The 21025-nt window shown below is 47.5% G+C and overlaps 2 protein-coding genes across 2 annotated transcripts; one reads left to right on the forward strand and one right to left on the reverse strand.

The window, feature by feature from the left end:
- Window positions 1-389: 389 nt before the first annotated feature.
- LOC135387885 (transmembrane protein 39A-like) lies at window positions 390-9362 on the reverse strand. The gene is made up of 8 exons (XM_064617080.1): window positions 9145-9362; window positions 8894-9089; window positions 8271-8354; window positions 6825-6979; window positions 4895-5120; window positions 2349-2533; window positions 742-862; window positions 390-685 (listed from the first exon to the last, which is right to left on the reverse strand). The coding sequence occupies exons 1-8, from the start codon at window positions 9207-9209 to the stop codon at window positions 452-454; spliced, it is 1266 nt and encodes a 421-aa protein (XP_064473150.1). The 5' UTR covers window positions 9210-9362; the 3' UTR covers window positions 390-451.
- A 4768-nt stretch (window positions 9363-14130) lies between these two features.
- On the forward strand, window positions 14131-16425 carry LOC135389831 (neprilysin-1-like). Its single transcript, XM_064619866.1, has 2 exons — window positions 14131-14174; window positions 14316-16425. Exon 2 carries the CDS (start codon window positions 14356-14358, stop codon window positions 16393-16395), a length of 2040 nt encoding a protein of 679 aa, XP_064475936.1. The 5' UTR covers window positions 14131-14174; window positions 14316-14355; the 3' UTR covers window positions 16396-16425.
- Window positions 16426-21025: the final 4600 nt, after the last annotated feature.

Genomic DNA, 21025 nt, shown 5'->3' on the forward strand with positions numbered 1-21025 from the left:
AAGTCTCGCATCTGAGCCACTCACAACACAAAACCCGACCCAGACTGCTGTCTGCCTTTGGGTTGCCTTGCCTTGGACCCTTCCAGTCAAATGTCAGCACAATTCCTCATGAAGTCAAACTATATTCCTCTCCAAAACAACACGGCTCCAGACAGCCTGAACAAAAGTCAATTTCACCGCTCATCAAATCTGCAGAACTGGAAATAAAACTACCCAAAACAAAATAATTAGAATGAAAATCAATTTTGAGGAGCTTTCTTAGGATAATCACTGCACTCAGCCAAGCAGAGACTCACCTGTAGGAGTTCCCAACACAGTCGGAAGCACCAAACGGTAGTGCAATAATTAACGAAGTGACAACAATACCCACTCGTAAATACACCCATAGATCAAAGAAACAACATGTATTGTACAGCAGAAAAAAAAACACCACCAATCCACAAGGTTGTGTTCAGCCTCCCAACTTCTCTTGCAAGACTCTTTCGTAATGGTACACTCTGTCCATCACCAAATACTGTCTCATCAACTTGAAGAGCGTCACAGAGTTCAACATGATCATACAAAGGAACATGAAGAGGTGGTTCCACTCTGTCGAACGGACGAGGGCGTACAACTGGAATGCCACCTGGAACACGTCCAGGCCCAGCAGCGCCGTCAGGATGAGCATGGGATTGAAGAAGAGGGTCTGCAAAGATGCAGGAGGTCGTCAGAATGTACACCACGTCACTTTGTGTCACTCACGTAAAATCTCGAGTGCACGCCGCAGCCTGGCTCCGCGGCGTTGCTGATGCCCTCGGCACGGAAGTACTCCTTGTTGTGTTTTACCAGGTTGTTCTGGGGCCATATGACGTTGTCCGCCCATCTGCCGGCGAGAAGCCGATGTTGCAGTAAAAATGTTATCGTCTTTCAAAAAAAGATGCTGCATTTTGACGGAAGATACTTAGAGCCTGAAGTTTTCGGGAAATATTTTTGTTATAAATTTGAGGGGTAAAAATCGGGGGAAAATAAACACGTGCTCTAAAGTCGTCCAAATTTGCGCGAAAAAACAACAACAAAACTTCCAGCATGTGAAACTCGGGGAGAGATCGAGCTGAGTTACTCAAACTAGCTGTACTGGTTTAGTACGAACGGTGATGTAACTGCATTTGCCCGGTAAAAATCGGGTTCCATCCTAAAGAGGCAACCGTCAATTCGGGGAGCACATTTGGGGAAGAATCAGGTTAACCCTAAAACTTCAGGCGCTAAAGGTACTTAGATAGGCCATAAAAAGAAGGCGATAGGCTAAAAGAAAAGCAGGGGAGAGAGAGAAATGAGCAGAGGAGGAGGAGGACATGCAAGAATGCCCTCTCCCAGAGTACGATTCTGAAAGCTGCCACTCTAGGTAGGACCAATACTGCCGCTAAATTTAGCTAAAAAATCATACTTCGCAAGTTTCAGACAAAACCAACTCTCGTCCGTGAATTGGAATCGTCCAAATTACGTAGGAGGATGGCAATGTGAATATTCCCTACCTTAGTTGTTGGTAACTATGGGACACCTATATGTAGGGCCTGACTTTTTCGGGTTTTATTTTTGTCCAAATTCGGGGGGTAAATATCGGGTGATATTCGGGTTAAATCCTGTTACGGCATATTCTGTCGTCAGGAATTCGGGTGTATTTTGGTGATTTTTTTTTGTTTAATAAAAATTTGTCTTAACATGGAACTACTGTTTAGCAATGTTATCAAACTTTATTTTAATGCACGCTTATGAGTGTGCCACGCGACCCGGATATTTTCGGGTAGATTCGGGTTAAACACGAATTTTACAGATTTCGTTCGGGGGGTAAATATCGGGCGGGTACGGGTTTAACCCTAAAAAGTCAGGCCCTACCTATATGTTATGGGCAGACCTCTTATATATGTACGCTTTCATACGGGCACACACATTTACCTACGTCACAGCCATGTGCGACTGTCAACACTCTGCCAATACATATCGGGAAACGTATTGCCACTGAGAAGCGGTGCAAATAATTAGGCAGCCACATCTCCTCAACTGTCCCACAGAAAACTATCGCATGGGAACGATGAAAGATGGAAGTCACTGAAAACGATTAGCCAATTGTAGGACTCGAACCCACATCTTCTGGATTGCTGGTCCAGTGCCGGTCCAGTGCCGGTCCAGTGCCGAGTCCTACAGCTGGCTAACATTTTTCAGTGACTTCCATCTTTCGTCCTTAATTTCTTAGGCAATTTGAGGCTTTGTACGTATTTGTCCTCTCTATGTTGTTCCAGCCTCAGAGCATCAGTTCTCTCATACCGCATTTAGTTTGCTGTACTTCTGCAAAAGATGTGAGAGGTCCTCACATGTGGTGTGGGGCGTGCACATTCCTGGCTTCGAGGCGACGCCAACGTCCCAGATGCAACGCCGCCCTGTGGAGCATGTCCAAATAACGAGGGGGAAAGCAGTAGGAGGCGTGGAGCGTCAGCGCGCTGCACCAGGCAAAGATGCCGTGCTGTACTGCCCACTGGAGGTCAAAGTAGAGCTCACTCTGTCGGAAGATTCAAGCTCGTCTTAGTACATCTCCCCGTAACTCTCTCGGGTCGGGTATGCAAAAATAACGACAAGCCCTTCGAGGAGGGAGACAGAGATACAAAAGGGAGTTTGCTAGACCCATTCACTTCCTTCGGAGCAGAACTGGATACCCTCGACACCAGGTACGAAAATGTGGCCGGAAAAGAGCTAGAGGACTACTACTCGAGAACACTAAAAAATTGATTTTACGCAGTAAGTTTGTTTTGTTTGCACATTTTTGTCACTAGTAAAAACCATCAACTACCTTTATACATCCACATTTCCGTTCCATGCCTTTTCCTACCCTCGTAAACATTACGTACGTTCCGTCTTCGCGGCTCTGCTTTAAGAAAGGAAACACATTCTAAAATATTAATCCAATACTTCATCTCACTTTGCTTCTTATCACTGCCATCTGGCACAACACCAACCACTGCTTTTGTCCTGTACTCTCACCAGATAGGCACACTTACGGCCTTAACACTAATGGCCTTACGAGAAGGCCGTAGCTGAAATACAGCCTTAAACCAAATCCTGTTAAACCAAATCCACCGTGCAGCTGTCTTTCACAAAGCATTCGTGTAATGTGGTGAACGAAAGCTGCCTAATGACTACGTAGAGGAGCACCAGGGTTGCGAGGTGTTCATGGTGTTCAACAGGTGATCGTGGCAAAGACGTTGTCGTCTGCAAGTTCTGCAGCACAACAGCTCCCCCTTCTTCAAACTCCACTCTGTTAAAACAAATCTGCGATCCTCTTTAAGTTGAAATTAAAGGGATTGCAGTGTACTTAGTCAATTTGAAAAGCGCAACAGCAAACGAGATTTGCTTTAAAGTACTTTGGATGCTTTGTTGGGCAGCCTCTTGCCACATTCTGGCCACCCTGAGTCCCGGTGTCGTTTGCTTTCCTTCGTGCAGTGGTTCAGGGGTATCACCAAGATCTGAACATGTGTGATAGAATGAGAAGCAAAGTGCAAAATATGCTTAAGAAAAACTTGAGGGCGTTCAACATGAAAAAGCTCACAGAGCATTGCATCTCGTAAAAACATTTTATTTTGAGCTGAATGGAATCTATGCCATCCTATTCGTGGCTTTTGGTTACGACACTTTCGCAGTTTCGAGGTAATGCTGTAAACCATGATGTGTACCAGAGTCTTGTTCTTCCTCCTGAGGCTCAACGATATGCTTCCCAATTCTAATCTTCACCAGCCCGCTTGTGCACTTATACAGGGTGTGTGCAGAAAAACATGACCTGCATTTTTACATGTAACTCGTTGTCTACTTAGCCGAGGAACTTCCGGTGGCGCACGACTGCGTATTTATGCGTGCGAAAACTACAAAAAAATCCTGGAAGTCATACTCAGTGTAAAAAAATAAACAGAGCGCGAAAACATGGGCTTCCATGCATTAGAATAGGGCGGTCATGACAGTGCATGGTAGTGCATTTCGGTCTCATGAGAGTTAAGTGCAGGCACCGCTAGGGGTACTGCCGATGAGCATCCATGTGGGACATCGTTTCGATTTATGCTCCGATAGCTCCCCTAGCGGTACTTGAACACAACTCTCCTACGTACACCATGTTGCCCTTTCACATACACCCTGTTATACCCTGGGCTATGTAGCCGGCTTCTTGAACTTTCTTTGAAAAGTTTGTTCAAACGAGATAGTTCCAGACATATATTCTCTCCAAATGCAAGAACATTGGTACATTGTGGAAATGAGTAGCAGAACTGTCAGCGGAATCACCATGGGAGTCACCGAGGCGAAAATGTGTAGTGATGGTAGCGGTCCACAGATGTCACTGTAGGCTCCCATTGTTATTAGCACGTTTATGTTCACCACCCTACATGGTGAGAACCGGAGAGTTCGTGTGGGGTCCTCGACGCAGGGTTGCCCGTAATATTAGTAGAGCCTGAAGTTTTCGGGAAATATTTTTTTCTAAATTCGGGGGGTAAAAATCGGGGAAATAAACGTGTGCACTAAATTCGTGCGAATTCGGGTGAAAAAAACTTCCATTGCGCTAACATCGGGGAGAAATCGGGCTCCGTTATTCAAACTGACTGTAGCGATTTCGCACAAACGGTGATGTAACTACATTTTGCTGCCAAACAAGTAAGTTGGTGCATTCCTACAGACATCCCAGAGAGGGCAATTTGCCTGGTAAAAAAATCGGGTTTCACCCTAAAGAGGCAACCTTCAATTCGGGGTGCAAATTCGGGGAAGAATCGGGTAAAACCCTAAAACTTCAGGCTCTAAATATTAGATATGAAATTAGATATGAATTTTCTTTAAAAAAAAGTGTGCCCACCCCACAGAGGGTTCTTCTATGGCACCGCCTTACCTGCAGGAAACAGCAAGGAAGGAACGTGGAGTAGTAAGCCGTTCCAAGGGCACAGAAGAGGGCCCTCTTCAGTCGCTCGTTGAAGTCCCATCGCAGAGCGTCTACCTCCGCACGCACCTCCACGGGGCTAGATGAACATCCGTGGGTGATGCGACCTGTCCACCGCGGAAGAAGCTCAGTCACCGGTCCCAGCACCGGGCCAAACAGGGCCATGTAGATCACTGCACTGAGGACGAGCAATAAAAGCTTTCTTTCGTCTGCTCTGTTTGAGACAAAGCGGGCACAAAATTAGCGCGTGTTTAAAGGGACGCTCACATCCAGAAACTCGCCTGAAGGACAGATGCATGCCACTATGTTCAGCACGGGTCGTAGAGATGCAAAATTTCCAGAAATTTGAATCGCTTGAAAAAAAACAAAAAAAAAACCCCAAAAAATTTTTGGGGGTTGTTTTCTGGAAAATTGAAACAAACGCGGTTACTGCTGAGTCGAAGCATTGCCGGCCAAGCCACAGCGTACAATGAGCTAGAAACTTTAGTAGTGTTCATCCTCTAGGCATAAATGCGGAGCAGAGCATCTCATGAGACTGCTGTCTACTCAGCGATAGGTAATCGGAACAACCCGTCCACTCCGACCAGAACTCCGACATTATGTGAACGTGATGGAGATCGCTTGCAGCAGCCAGATGGAGCTCTAAGTTGTTGGTTGCTGGCGGATTAGAGGCACCTAAGTTACTGTTGGCGGGTTGGAACGCATTGAAGGCACGGAAATTTAAATTTTTGAATTTTGTCGCCTGGAAATTTCTGGCAATTTTTCCGGAGACGAGCAAACAAACAAAAAAAAGTAGTTTTTTCCCCAAAATTTCTGTGTTTTTTCCGGGGCTCTAATCTGGCATCAGTCTACTCGGCTAATTTTTTTTACCAAAAAGTAACATAAGCCAACATAAGTCATACACTTGACCCCACCCCCACACGAGAATCGCTCCGGGCGCGTGAATGTAGTGTGGGTGCAGCCGAGTGGGGACTGGGAGAGAGAGAGAGAGCCGGTACTACATCGCGAAGCGGGAGAGTCGTGCAAAGGCTGCTAACCAATCGCAGGAGCCTTCCACGGATGAGTGGGCGGTCCCAACTGTAGGACTTAAGTTGTCACCGACTATAGCTGTTAGATAAACAAATTTTAAATACAAATGCCGCTTCCGCAGCTGCAGAGGTCGCCGCGGCAACGACGTCGGCGTGAAGTCACTCCCTACCAGAAGGAGGGAGAGGGTTGCGCTCGGAGGAGAAGGGCAGGAGAAGGGTCCAGAAGTTCACACGGCATCCCTTTTTTCAAGACCGTGCTACGATTGGCTGTGCAGGGAACGACGTTTTTTTGTTTTTTTCCATCTGCTCCTGTCATACATTCTATCGAATACTGTCTGTCAGCCTCCCAGGTTTTAAGGCCTTTTCTTCAAGGCCTTTCATTGCCTTAAAGGCCGTAGGCGTCCCCATCTGACAGAGGTACTAGTAGGAGCGCCTTACTTGCAAGAAACGGCAAGGGAGGTACGTGGAGTAGTCTGGCTGTGACAGTTAGTTTTTATTTAATTTAATGAGTTTTTATTTATTCTTTAATTTATTTTTAATTTTTGTTTTTATTTCAATTAGTTTTTATTTATTTAATTAACTCGGAGACACATCGAAAAGCTGCTTCCTGCAGCTTTTGCACTGGGCCTCCCACACTGTATACTTGCCACAATGTGAAATAAAGTTTCAATTCGATACCAGTCAAACTACGCCGGCCACAATTTTGCGCGGGATTTTTGATGTTGTGGAATAAAACGTCACCACTGTTCCACAATCGACTCGAACAGATGTGACTGTCCCTTTATAATGGCTTTCCTCACGTCACTGGGACCACCAGTCGACGTGCAGAAACCACACTGGTGTGCGCGACTTACGGGTAGGCCAGAGCAAAGACGCTGAACATTCCGTGGCGCAGGCAAATGTTGTACGTGCACCACAGCAGAGCCAACACCACAACCACCAGGACAGAGGTGCGACTGGCAGATACAGAGACCTGGTACCAGCGGTATGGAAGCGTATACCACAGCACCTGCAGGCAAGAGCATCTGGTAATACAACCTATTTCTCCCCTCTTTTTTTTTCTTCGCAATTTCGTCAGTGGGTTCCCGGCCGCGTTTGATTCGGACGTCGGACTATGGCAGTTTTCACCAAAATGTGAAAAAAATATTCACAAAATGGTCCGTAGTCCGTAGTGGAGATGAAGCGCTCATTTTTGATCAGGTCAAGGTATGTGAGAGATGTTACAACTTCAGCACTTCAAAATAAAAACCGAGATGTTGAGAGCATCCATTTAATAATATAATAATTAAAAAAATTTGTGCAGTACAAGTTTTTCTACAAGTTTTCTTTTTTAGAGTTAAGGAGTCTCATGCACTGCATGATAGTAGTCTCGAGTAGTCTGATAGTAGTAGCATCTCGACAGTCTTTTTTTTTCTGTTTAATTGTTTTCGTCGACGACTTGACATTGATGTTAATACGTTTTGCAATGTCAGTACTAAAATATTACCGCCATCTGGCATGATGTTGATTTTTATTTACGACCTTCACATTTTAAGGCCTTAAATGTGCCATTCTCACAGGAAGTCCCTTATACCCCAGTAGACGGGCGCACTTACGGCCTTAACAGTTACGGCCCAACGTGCATATGGTCATTAAACTCTTGCCAGACGGTCAGTCATACGGCCCTTGAGACAAAACTGAGATGTAAGGGCAACGGAGCACAGCAAGACAGTTTACGGTGTTCCCTCGAAACTGTCTCGTTATCAAACGCCATGAACAAGATGGTGCAGATTTCCTTCAGTTTTTCTTCAATTCAAAGTAAATGTTCAGAGAAACAATTTTTCATGCTCAATACCTCGAGTTTTTCCGGTGAATATTTGCCTCTTTGCTTACTTATTTGATACTGTCTGGAAGCCTCCCAGGTTTTAAGGCCATATTTCAGATACGGCCTTTTCTTAAAGGCCTTTCATTGCGTTAAAGGCCGTAGGCATCCCCACCTGACAGAGGTACTAGTAGGAGCGCCTTACTTCCAAGAAACGGCAAGGGAGGTACGTGGAGTAGTCTGGCTGTGACAATTAGTTTTTATTTATTCTTTAATTTATTTTTAGTTTTTATTTCAATTAGTTTCTATTTATTTAATTAACTCGGATATGCTCCGTCGTACTGTATTTGAAGCCGAGGCAGCGCCCTCGAAAAACCACAGAGGCTTCTGGGCTAATTTTCGACACAGATCCGTATCACACATCGCAGTATTGAACCAATTACACAACGCTAAAGCTATGTTACCTATGACATCAAACTCGGGAAGCTTGCATACTCACCGACTTCAGAAGCGTGATTGGAAAACGACGGTTCATCACAAGAGCACTGAACATAATCACATGACGGTCCATCAAGTAATAGTTCTGAAAAGAAGAAGAGAGAAAAAAAAAAAGTCTTTACACCCACGACCCATCAGAACGCATTTGCAACATCAAAAACTTGTCCCAGAAAACTCTTGAACGTAACACAGAGTGGAGCTAAAACGTAAATCCGCAGCAGATTCTGTGACTCTGACATCACGTACTTTGACTGTGATTGTGATGTGATGAGCACGTTGATTGTCTGTGCACCTTTCTGATTGTATCACTTGTCCATATTGACAATATCTATTCACAACACTGCAGTTGTGCAGTACCAGGGACTTTGTCATGTCACACCCAGTGGTGTATCCAGAAAAGTAAATGGGGGGGGGGGGGGGGGGGGGGGGAGGGTCAGGGGTTCGAACTGCCCCTGAAACCGTACGCATTTTGGAGAGAGAAAGAAACGAAGGTGTAGAACCCCTGCGGAAATTTCTTTCTGGCAACGCTACGTGAGTGGCTTCTATTTTTTTCTGTGGTCTCAGTCGCCTTCTACGTTTGAATAAATCGTTAAATTGAAGCGATAATTAACTGTTCGTACATACCAGCGCATGGTCGTTATGGGAGTGGGGAAGCCACCAAACTGTGCGGTACAGGTTGAGGTACAGTGACCCGTGCAGGACGAGACAGAAGAGCAGTGACAAAAGTTCGAAAGCAAGTTCTCCGTCTGCTGGGATCTCCGGTAGCGGAATGTGTTTCGGCATCGCGCTGCTGGGCGCGCTGCTCGACACGTACGGCAACCTGAAATGCAGAAATCTATTTCACGGGTTGCTGTTCCTCGAACGTTATCCGTTACCTTTCATCTGGAGAGGATTTTGACGACTTCCCTGCGTTTCGACGAACACCCGATACCCGTGTCATTGCGATGTCACGTTTTCAGGCTAAGAGAAGACAGCATTGTTGCAGATGCAGGGCAAAAATGAGATAGCAGAAGCAAAGGAAACTCCGCAATGCATGCGTGAATAGCGACAGCAAACTCTAAAAAGCGAATCTGCTAGGATTGGATTGGATTGAATTGGATTGGCTATTACGAGGGCGGCTTTGCAACAGGCAGTAGGTTTCGCCACCTAGCCTTCAAAAAGTTCAAACACACACACACACACACAGTCAGAAAATTATAAGGATCATCTACAACTGCCCTCAAATATACAAACGATGATCACGATTATTCCTATGCAACCTCACGTAAAAAAACAACCATTTGTTTACTGTACCACTGTACCCATCGAAGGAGGAATGAGTATTCAGTCATTCCTAATCTTTTGGTTTCGGTTTTACAGTTGCCTGTTTCGTACTGCATAAACATATTACCACGATATCGCTATATCTATATACCATTTTTTCCTTCCTTTTTTCCAGGCTTCCTTTTTTTTTTCTTCGACATGTTGTATCCTTTTGTATCGCACCCCCTTGTGTTGAATGTGGCGTACGTTGTTTAGGGGGGATCTAGAGGAGGGGGGAATGCATTGGCAACGCAACACTCCAACGAACGGAACATGGAACGGAATGACAGGTTCATAATGGCTGACACTCAATAGATCTCTACCCGAGAAACGTCATCATGACGTTAGACACACCGAAACCAAAACAGATCGGAAGGGGAGAGCTGGCTTCCACGAATGGGAGATAAACTGATGTTCTGAGGCTGGAACAGCATAGAAGGGACAGATACAAACAAAGCCTCAAATTGCCTAAGAAATCAACGATGAAAGATGAAAGTCACTGAAAGGTTAGCCAGCTGTAGGGATCGAACCCACATCTTCTGGATTGCCGGTCCAGGGCTCTACCAATTGGCAATCCAGAAGATGTGGGTTCGATCCCTACAGCTGGCTAACCTTTTCAGTGACTTTCATCTTTCAACGAATGGGCAATTGTTCGCTGCCTCCTATTGAAAGAAAAGTAGGACCGAAGGTCGTGTCCCTTTCAGGGACCATCGTAATCCCCTCAAGACCGTGGATTTCGGGCGCGACCTTGTTCGCCACTAGCTTTGAACGTAGTACAACTCTACCAAACTGGTGGCGCTGTCGAACATTATGACGTCATTTGTTGACAAACAGGTAGAGGTCATAGGAGGCAGCGAACAAGTGCTCATTCGTGGAAACCAGCTCCCCTCTTCCGATCTGTTTCGGTTTCGGTCTGTCTAGTAAGTAAACGTCATGATGACGTTTCTCAGGTGGAGGTTTATACAATCCGCTTCGGTACTACCGAGTGAACCAGATCGCTCAGTTCACCATGACTCGAATTCTTGACCCTGCCTCTGTTAATAACATAAGAACATATTTTTAAGAACATCGTGGAACCACCGTGATTGTCGTACCAACCATGCACATGGATGACGTACTACACTCGATACATTGCCATCGAGCGCCTAGTCGTAACCATATGTGAACATATCTGTCCGACTGGAAAACACTCGATGACATCGAAGCAAGAAAATGATCACGCTGGAAACTTTCCTAGCTGGACCTCCCAGAGCAGCGTTGCCCGTCGTCCGAAGGGAAGACATCCAAGTCTCCCTAATCGAAACGGGCGCATTTTCAGTGTTTTTTTCTTGGTCTTTCTCGCGGACTTTGCAGGCGGCATCGGTTCCCACAGAAGTCCACCAGGGAGTGCGCTAAACCTGAACAGACTAAGTCACATGCGTACCACTGTGACCTCATTATTACGTCGCGGAGTATAAACAGGAATCACTAAGGTTAGTATTTCGACATCGAGTATATAAGGGGCCTATGTTTCAGAAATTGCTGCGATGAAAAGTATGGACACGAATCGAGGCTGATGTCGCTGCGCTGACACCTGTTGGACGAATTTTCATCCACAGGTGTGCTGTAAACGTGTTTTTTTTTTTTGGATCATTCGCACACGCGCGGCTGTGAAGCAAACAGCGACAACAAACAAACGACAGCTTAAGTCTCACATTTTCTATATGACTCTATAATTAAACAATTATCGCGGACAATTTGAGTCACCCCTGGTGATGATGGTGAGGGGCTCGCTCACAGAGGTGGCCAACGTCACGACTGACGCCCTGGGGGAATGTGCGTCCTGGGCCGACTTCTAAGGGAACTGTGCCGACGTATGTCTGAAAGCGGCTGATTAAAACCCAGGAAAAACCCCAGACAGCACCGGTCTTCGAACCCGGGTAGCTCCCATGCAGTGTTGACGCGACACGGCCAGCATGGCCAGGACGATAACCACTGAGCCACGCGAGCTTGTAGTGAAGAGGCATAGTGCAATCCGCCTTTTCAGAAGGAGCCGTCACCACCGCAAAGTAGTAACTGCTTGTCAGTCATGGCGTCAACTAAAACCATGTGCGTGCTGTCGCCGTTGGTCATAAAGGGTTGTATGGTGAGGTAGAATGACTGGTGTGACTACCGGCCTACCCGATGCATGGGAGCGCTTGGTCACGGCCGTGGCACCCAGCCATGTGCGATTGTTTACATGAGACTGGGAGGTACCCGGGTTCGAATCTCGGTGCCGGCTGCGCTGTCTGGGGTTTTTCCTGGGTTTTCCTCAGACGCTTTCAGACATATGTCGGCACAGTTCCCCTCGAAGTCGGCCCAGGACGCACATTTCCCCAGGGCGTCAGTCGTGACGTTGCCCACATACGTGAGGCCGACAACGGCAAGCCCTTTCACCATGACCACCACCACCGCGATTGTTTACATGCATGGATGCGCTGACGCTCGTTGCGCGCCTTGCGGAAGGATTTTTGTGCGGATCCCGAGGTATTCTTCTGTTTCGAGACACATGCCCTTCCCGCGAAATTCAGAGGTTCGCACCGCGCCGGCTAAGAAACAGAACAGTGCCGATGGATGGCTTATGCCAGGGCGTCCACGAGCTCTTGCTCAGTACAAGGTCGTTGCTTGCTGCATGAGGTTCTCTCTCTCTCTTGCAATTGATAATTTGTTGCTTTATATGTCGTGAGACCTTGTATCTTGTATCACGGTCGTCACTGATCTTTCGCGCCCAAAGCTTTGTACATAGTGCACCAGTGTATCACTGCACTATGCGTGCAGCGCAATTATGTCGGGTTGTACAACAATGACGTGTAAAAAAAATCCCGCAGCCAAAATTTTAGCAACCTTCCGAAATTCCCCAAAACGGAAGATAAACCGAGTGATCTTTCCTTGGAACGCACGGGAAACACGCTTTATCACAACATTCCAAAACGCGAACTCGTCCGTCCGTCGTAATCATATCTGCGAAGCGTGACATATCAGCACGCCCACAGTTTTTCCTCTCCCCCGTATCTGCCATGGATTGCTTCAATAGACCTTTACCTGCTTGTAAACAAATGACGTCATAGTGCTCGACAGCGCCACCAATTTGGTAGAGTTGAACTACGCTCGAAGGTAGGGGGCGAACAAGGTCGTGCCCGAAAGGCACGGTCTTGAGGGGATTACGATGGTCCCTGAAAGGGACGCGACCTTCGGTCCTAGTTTCCTTTCAATAGGAGGCAGCGAACAAGTGCCCATTCGTGGACCCCAGCCGTCTCCTTCCGATTTGTTTCGGTTTCAGTCTGTCTACCAACGTCATGATGACGTTTCTCGGGGGTAGAGGACTATTTCGCCCATCGCGGGAACTCCCAGGCGCTCACAGGTGCTCTGTGCACATGGGGCCACGTGGCCGTGAGGGCGCCAGAAGCGGCAGTGAGCCAAGCCTTTGGTAGCCACCTATCGGCAGGCAAGTCGTCATGACCCTGTTTCAATCGCCGTTCAGCGCGCCATTCATTCTAGCTCACCATAACGGTTGTACTGGTGACTGATTCGTTGAGTCGTATTGCCATCTGTAGGATGGGACGAGCGAAAACTTTTTTTTCCATGAATCGAAGGGTTAATTGGACACAACCTGAAGTTCATCGAGCGACCGGGATGCAACATTGTACCTGGTCGGCACACGTCTGTTATCACAGGCTGGAACAGGGTTATTACCGGTGTTCTATCCCCTAACAGCGAGTAAACATTGAACTTCTTTTTCTGCTGTGGGATCAGTCGTTTGCACGGAAACCGAAACAAAGTCAAACTTATGGCTAATTCGGGTGCTCATTTCGTGGCAACATTTCTTGCCAGGTCCAGAGCAGTCATGTTCTCTTGCTCAAAGCGAAGCCTTCTGGCATGTTCGCCTGGCGCTTTCTGAGCGCCCGGAATTTTCCAGCTAGCACTTTTTTCACCCGGTCTCAAAACGACCGAGCAGCGGGTTGCCCAACTATATCCGGTGTCGTCACATCCGCACTGCAACGGTGGGGAGTGCCCTCATTGGCCCGCACGTCGAAGTTCAAGTCGTTTAGCAGACGACGAGCAGACGACGGAACCCGAAGACGGGGGACCGCGGTGCCCCTGGCGTGATCCAAGTGACTAAAACCGCTAGATTACTAGCACTCATGTTCTGGTAGCAACGGTCATGTGATCCAGCTCGGCCGCCGACCTAGCAATTTCCGAGTGCTAGGCCGCGTTGCCAAGAAACGACCACACCTGAATCTGCCATTATCCACCTTGCTATACTTTGCTTTGCAACTGCTGAACGAACGTGCCGCTAACATCGTTCTCAAAAAGTATTCTGCTCTGTAAGTTCACGAAATGTTGCCTCTCACTGCAAACACATGCAACCCGATACCACGTGGATACGAATGGCAGTGGGTACGACGAATCACACAACCAAATAGTTTCGCCGAAGTCCCGATAGAGTACGCCATTATCTTGCGCATGCTCCGTTAACATTATATGAAACAGCAAATTTACGATCGGCATTTCTCAAACCATGGAAGACGAAGTTCTCATAACTCACGAGACACGGCCACGCGCACTGAACCGTATGCCGTCGAAGGTGCGTGCCTAATCCTAGCTGCCCACTGCCCACTGTCCACACTACTAGTCCACTTGTGATCATATAGTTTCGTTTCCCTGAAGGCTCACTTATTTTACTTCACTTTCAAGCAGTCAGCTCTAACAAATGCGCCTTGCGCAGAAGCTGTCCAGGACGGTGCAGAGCATCAACGTCTTCACCCATGCCGATCTTCTTGACGCTTATCTCTTCAGTCGTCTACTACGGTCTGCTCTTCGCTATCGACACAATAGCAAACAAAGTGTTTCCCTTCTGCTTCCACCCGGTCAAATGCTTCAACTTCGAGGACGAGCTTCAGAGGAGCATCGACGAGAACTACGGACCATGCGACGACCTCTACCTCCACGTATGTAACAGGTGGCGCCGCAATCACCCCCATTACCGCGACCAGTCCAGTCTCCTGAACACACGCACTCAGTACACCCTGATGGAAGCGCTGGCTAAACCGCGTCAAAGTAAAACATCTGTCCTGGACCGGGTAGCCCTCGGCTACCAGCAGTGCCTGAACGTGCTCATCAAAAAGGAGGAGCATGGCGATGTCATCAAGGAATTGTTTAGCAAGTATCACTATGAATGGCCGACCGACACGCTGTCCAAAGATTTCGACCTGTTAGACATGGGCGTTGGCATGGCCTTAGATTACGACATCAGTCTTCTCTTTGGACTCTTCGTGCTACCCTACTACAGAACAGACAGCAAGTATTCCTTGGCCCTAGATTCGTCGCAAGGTTACATTCACGTTGACTATCTTGTGGATGCACATGAACATAATGACGAACGGTGCATAGCGCAGTTCGCAAAGGTTTCTTCATCCGAGGCGCAGGTCATGAGTTCTAAAGTCAAGGAATTCCTGAACGATTTCTCGGCCGTCACTGTGTCCTTGTCCCATGACAAGGATCCACTTGTAAGCTACAGAAAGCTGGGGGACTTTCGCAACGTAACTCCAACGATACCACCGGCAAAGTGGGTTGACACCCTAAACAAGCACCTTCCCAGCAATGCCTCGGTTGGGAACGACGACGAAGTTCTAGTCGCGCAAAGCGCTCTACCGATGCTGCGGTATCTACTTCCATTATATAAAAATAAGATCGCTGACCTGATGCTTGTGGTTGGGTACATCGTGATACAGCGAATGTCGCACGCGTTTTCCTACCAGCAACTCGAGTGCATGAGCGGTGAAACATCGATGCTTGCACCGGCTCTCACGCAGGTTTGTGTCGGCATGATGAACAAAGTCGCCCCCTTTGCTATGGCTCGCATCCTTTACGACGAAATACTGGATCCAGTTTCCGTGAACATCACCATGGACATCTTTCGCGACGTCAGAGAAGCGACGCAAAAATTATTGGAACAAAGCGTGTGGATGTCCGTTCTGACGCGACAAGAAGCGCTTCAACGTCTGACAGACCTGCTCGAAGTCGGGGGCATCGCACCTGATTTCTTAAGCACCGAATCCATCGAGGATGCCTACTCTTTCCTGCCGACTTTCGAGAAGCCATTCATTGAAGACTACCTGGAAGCCAAGAAGCTTCGCATGGACAAGTCAAAAGGATTGCTCAGCTTTCCACCAGGAGCCCGACCAGTGCGACGAGAAGACGTCGAAGTTGACCTCGTGACCGTGAACTCTTTTTACATGACGCCAGCCCATATCGTGTTCATTCCTGGTTCGATGATGCAAGCTCCGTACATGAACCCAAAACTTCCGGTGCCCGTCAGGTACGGCTCAATGGGACATGTCTTGGCCCACGAACTAAGTCACGCGTTTGACAAGACCATAAGTAAGGTGTCCAGGACGGCCGAGGCGAAGCCGCTCTACGATCGCACGTCTGCCTTTGCCCTGATGCTCAAGTTGCAATGTCTGAGTGGGCAAGTGACTTTGGTAACGGATAACAGAACTCTGGCCATCAATACGTTAAGCGTTTCCTATGCCGATAACGCGGGCATGGAAATAGCATCGAAGGCTTTCAGGGATCTTAGGGATCCGGGAGAAGGAATTTTGGGCTACACGGCTCAACAGATGTTTTTTATAAGTGCGTGCTTCAAGCTGTGCGGTCTTGAGCCGGATAAGTTTCAGGATGGACGACACCCTCCTCTTCAGCTGCGTTGCGATCTGCCTGCAATCAATAGTTTCCATTTCACGGAAGCATTCAAATGCCCCTTTAGTTCAAATATGTATTCGATCGTACGTTGTAATTTTCACTGACCCCCATCGTAACTTACCTACAATTAAAGATTGCACAATGTTTCTCAGGTGATCTAGCGAACGTCGCAGGTTGATCTCGCTTCAGAGAAGGCAGTACAGAGACGCTACATGAATTTGATGGCGGTTAACAAAGTGTTGTCGTTTGCCGTGAGCTAGAAACCTCTTGCATATCAGCGTGCACTATCGACATGATAATCACTATGCTGCTCCCATGGTTAACGGGGCGTAAAACACTGCTAACAGTCCGCGACAGTCAACCGCGAATCCTGCGATTTTACCGAAAGCAGTTTGCCGGCGGCATAATGCTCGGGAACAGGGGCGAAAGGTTGTACGACGGCCTTAGGGTGCCGTGAATATACTAGCTAGTACTGAGGCACCCTAAACCGCCTTCTCTGGGCTCGAGCATCGCACCCCGCCCCTTTTTCATGGCAGTGTGCCTGGTGTTTCGTGACAAGGAGCTTTTATTGGGTTTGGGAACATTCCGTCGTACCAACAAGGGTGGCATCCAATGTATTGCTCCGTAGACGAAAGCGTGCTGGGCGAACGCAATGCATCCTGGACAGGTCCTGGTCGTACGTCACAGCAAACTTCAAGGCACACGTGACCATAAAGATGGCGGCGCCCGTGATCGGCGGCCAAACCGTTTGTAAACAATGCGGTTGTTGTTTCTAGACGACGTTTTGGATGTTTTTCGAACACGGTAATTATTTTTATCCGATAATCTCGCAGTAAAACGCGTAGTTTTACACATAAAGCCTCGTATTGTTGACAAGTTCCAAAGATGTGATGACGACCGCGCGTTAAGACTTACCGAGCCGATGCGATGTACTTAAACAAAGGTGGAATGGGCTACTGTTGCGGAAGAAGCGCGTCATAGTTTACGCTGGCAAAATACGGCCATCTCTTGGTGGCCATACGGTGAAAATATGTCGGTAAGCGGCAAAACGACATGTAAACAAAGTCACATGACCTGAAAATGACGTTTTCTATGACGTGGACCAGGACAAGATGGCAGTTTTGCCAAAAGCACCCGCTTGAGGGTAGTTACAACAATGGCGGATTTGTGTCACCCCTGTGGTCGTACTTACAGTCACTCAATAAGCTTCGCTTCAGAGTCCCGACACTGAGTTCCTATAGCGAGCATGCGCCATCTTGTTTCCGCACCACGGTAGCCACGCGCACTTCAGGCGCATTTTGGCGGACGATGCCATCTATCGTGCGCGGGTGAAATGTCCCCTTCTCTTGCAGGCAGCTCATAACGGCTGGCGGCCTTCTCTAGCCCACAGCGAGCATTATGTTAGCTGTCTTTGATTCTCAGTCGGGTGTGGTACTGGTGTGTAGAGTGTGTGGGGACTCTACTGGTGTGGTGCGGAAGCAAGATGGCGCTTCTGCTCCCCTTTGGACCTCAGTGTCGATACTCTGAAGCGAAGTCACTACCCCTCTGGCACAGGCGAGCAGGCCCGTACCAGCGCACAGCGATCAGAGCACCTGAAGTTACGCGAGACTACCAGTACAAAGAGGACACCAAAGTGCCACGAGATGGATGCGAGTTAGCCACACCAATACCCAACTTACCAATCATGTGAATCGGTGAAGCAGTCTCGTTCATGTCGCTCTTTTGGCCAGACCTTGCATGATACGATGAACAATATCATAATACGTTTTCCCACTTGTCCAGCTTTACTTCTGGGTGATTTCATCTTAGTTACCCAGGCAAAAATCTGGAGTGGGACCACTTCAAAGTGGTTTATTGGACAGGTCCCACTTTGAGTGTGGGACCAGTTAGTGACTGGGACCAGTTGAAAGTGGAACCAGCTTCGCGATGGTCCCACTTGAAGTGGAACCAGTGGAATTGATCCAGTGGTCCCCTCTGCTAAGTGGTCCGGGATCCGACCACTTAGCAGCTGGGACCACTGAACGCAAGACCGAAAATAATGCGTAGGAATGCACACATTGCTCAAGTAATTACCGTTCATTCTGCTAAAAGCATACACTGAGCAGAAAGAAATAATCAATACATCTCTACATGTACATACCACGTAGTATAAGTCTGATCACTCATTGTGTCTAGACAAAGCTAATGCCTGACTGTGCGATGCACTCACGGACCACAGGGAGCTTTCGTTCGTTGGCCACCTCACATCTTGTATTTTCTTAGAGAAGATGCCATGACACACCTGTTTTCCATGCAGGTCGCGACATACGCCCCATTCCTCTTCCATTCCCTGCCATTGCTAGGATTTACGAACTTCCACAGACCGAGCTATCTTCCTCTCGATGTCAGGCTTTTATTGATGTATGTGCTTTGTTCTATCTTACTCAAGTCGTATCTACATTACTGACGCGCGTAAAACTCATTTCCTTAGTCAGACGCTCCATAACGTTGTCACCAATAATCCTAGCGAGTATTATCACTAGCGAGTAGTAAAACTAGCGAGTATTATCACTAGCGAGTAATAAAACTAGCGAGTATTATCACTAATAAAAACAACGAAGAGGTGACCCTGATCGACCCTAATGAAATCGCTACTGCCTCTGAAAGGTGCGCATTTCTATTAAATGAAATATTCTCGTTAAATTTTTCTTTTGATACTTGTGATTCTGTGCCAATCTCTCCTTCATCGAACTTCGCACCAATGTCATCAATACGAAGATTTAACAGTTACGGCAAAGATAATTGGTTCGATTAAGATGTCATCAACCTGTGTCATCTCGTGTGGCGCTGCAAGGTTCCTTAAAAAAAAAAAAAAAAGACGAAGCCGTATTCGTCTGTCATCCTCAGCCATCACTAGGCCATGATGTACTATACTACCAAGTGGTAGAATGCAAAGGTGGTTCCACTTCACAAAATCGGTAACAAAGCACTGTCCTTTTAGCTATATACCAGCCGATCTCACCCACAAGCATTCCGTGTAAGAGAGCATGTGTAATATTTTCAGAATCAGCCAATTTTGTTGACTCGAATTCATTCTTTATATCTGCGCAGCTAGGATTTTGGAAATCTTATACGTGACAGACACCGTTAATTTCATTTATGCACGCGCTACGTACGATCCCCGACAGCCGGATTGGATTTGTCAAAGGCCTGTTCGACAAAATCCATCACCACCAAAATTATTAACGTGGATTGAACACTTTTTCAGTTTGTGTCGATGGGTAGTAACAAACCTGTCAGATCTACCACAGGGTTCAGTGCTTGGCCCTGTTCCGCCAACTGAACAGTTTTTTCCCCTTCCATGGGGCAAAGCTTTGGCCCATTATCTCTGCCTATATGTGAAGACGACATACCTTCACGGAAGACGCGAGGAAACTGTCTACGTGAACCACCTTTGGGCTATCCCGGAGCTGCCAATAAAGTATGTCTACTAAAGAAGGCGCTTTACGGCCTCAAGCAATCCGGGAGGACATGGTACCTAACGCTTGATGAAATCCTGAGGAACTTGGGCTACAGGAGGCTTGAAGCGGATAGATTTGTTGACATATTGAACCAAGGACATCAGAAAGTTATATTCTAAGCGTATATGTAGACGACACGGCTTATGACGGTCACTTCATCAGCCCTTCTAAAAACAGCGACCAAGACTTGGGAGAGCCAACTATATTCTCAGAATTGAGGTACTACATGACAAACAGAGCAGGACCCTAATGATCAGTCAAAGAAAATACATCGACGAGATCTTAAATCGCTTCAAGATGAAGGATTGCAAACCGATAAAAACACCAATGGAAGTTGGGCAGAGGCATGACACGACGACTGCGACTGCTGCAGAGAAAAAGAATCCGAATGTACCATATCAATTCCTGATAGGAGATTTAACGTATTTGGTGCAAGGGGCACGTCCAGACCTTGCTTTTGTTACGCACTACCTGAGCCATTTCAACTTACACGCTAAGGACCAGTTCTCACTTGGGGGCGCCCGACGCGGCGTCGTGAGCGGGAGGCGGAAGTAGACGCACATTTCCGGAGCCGAAAAAGGAGACACGTCGAGCCAAAAAAAAACAAAAAAAACTGCCATGCCGACCTTCTTTCACGACGTCGGCGAGAGCTGCCGAGAACGACAGCTGGCGACCAATTAGGTGACGCAGAAAGGCCACGCCTCCTGATTTTGTCGTCTGCTTTGGACGACGGAATGCCACTGTGGTGGGAACATGAAAATCGTGCGCGCGCACGACGCCGCGCGTCGGGCGTCGCCAAGTGAGAACTGGCCCTAGACGTCACAGGAGGATGGCGAAAAAGAGTGCTCCGCTACCTCAAGGGAGTACATGAATAAGAGTAATAGGTTAAGTGGGAGGCAGGGGTGCCTGAAGGATTAAATACATGAAAAGGAAAAGGGAGGAAATGTGAATGAATTAGTCCCCGTGCCACACGAGGTATCAAGCGCGGACCCCATAACAAGCGACACGCGACGCGCTGCAGAATTTGTCGCTGTCGCGTCTGGTCATGGCGCGACTTCCTGGTCCATTTGAGCAGCGACATTTCGTCACCGAGAAATGATGTTTTTGGAGAAGCAATGCTTATTTTATTCGAGCTAAGTTGTAAATTGCCATAAATATACCAAAAATAGTATTTCATTCGTCAAAACGAGGAGAAATTGTAATGAAGTTGCTATGTAATATTCGCCGTAACGCA

This window comes from Ornithodoros turicata, chromosome 3, assembly GCF_037126465.1.
Source record: "Ornithodoros turicata isolate Travis chromosome 3, ASM3712646v1, whole genome shotgun sequence".
In the NCBI taxonomy this organism is placed as follows: domain Eukaryota; kingdom Metazoa; phylum Arthropoda; class Arachnida; order Ixodida; family Argasidae; genus Ornithodoros; species Ornithodoros turicata.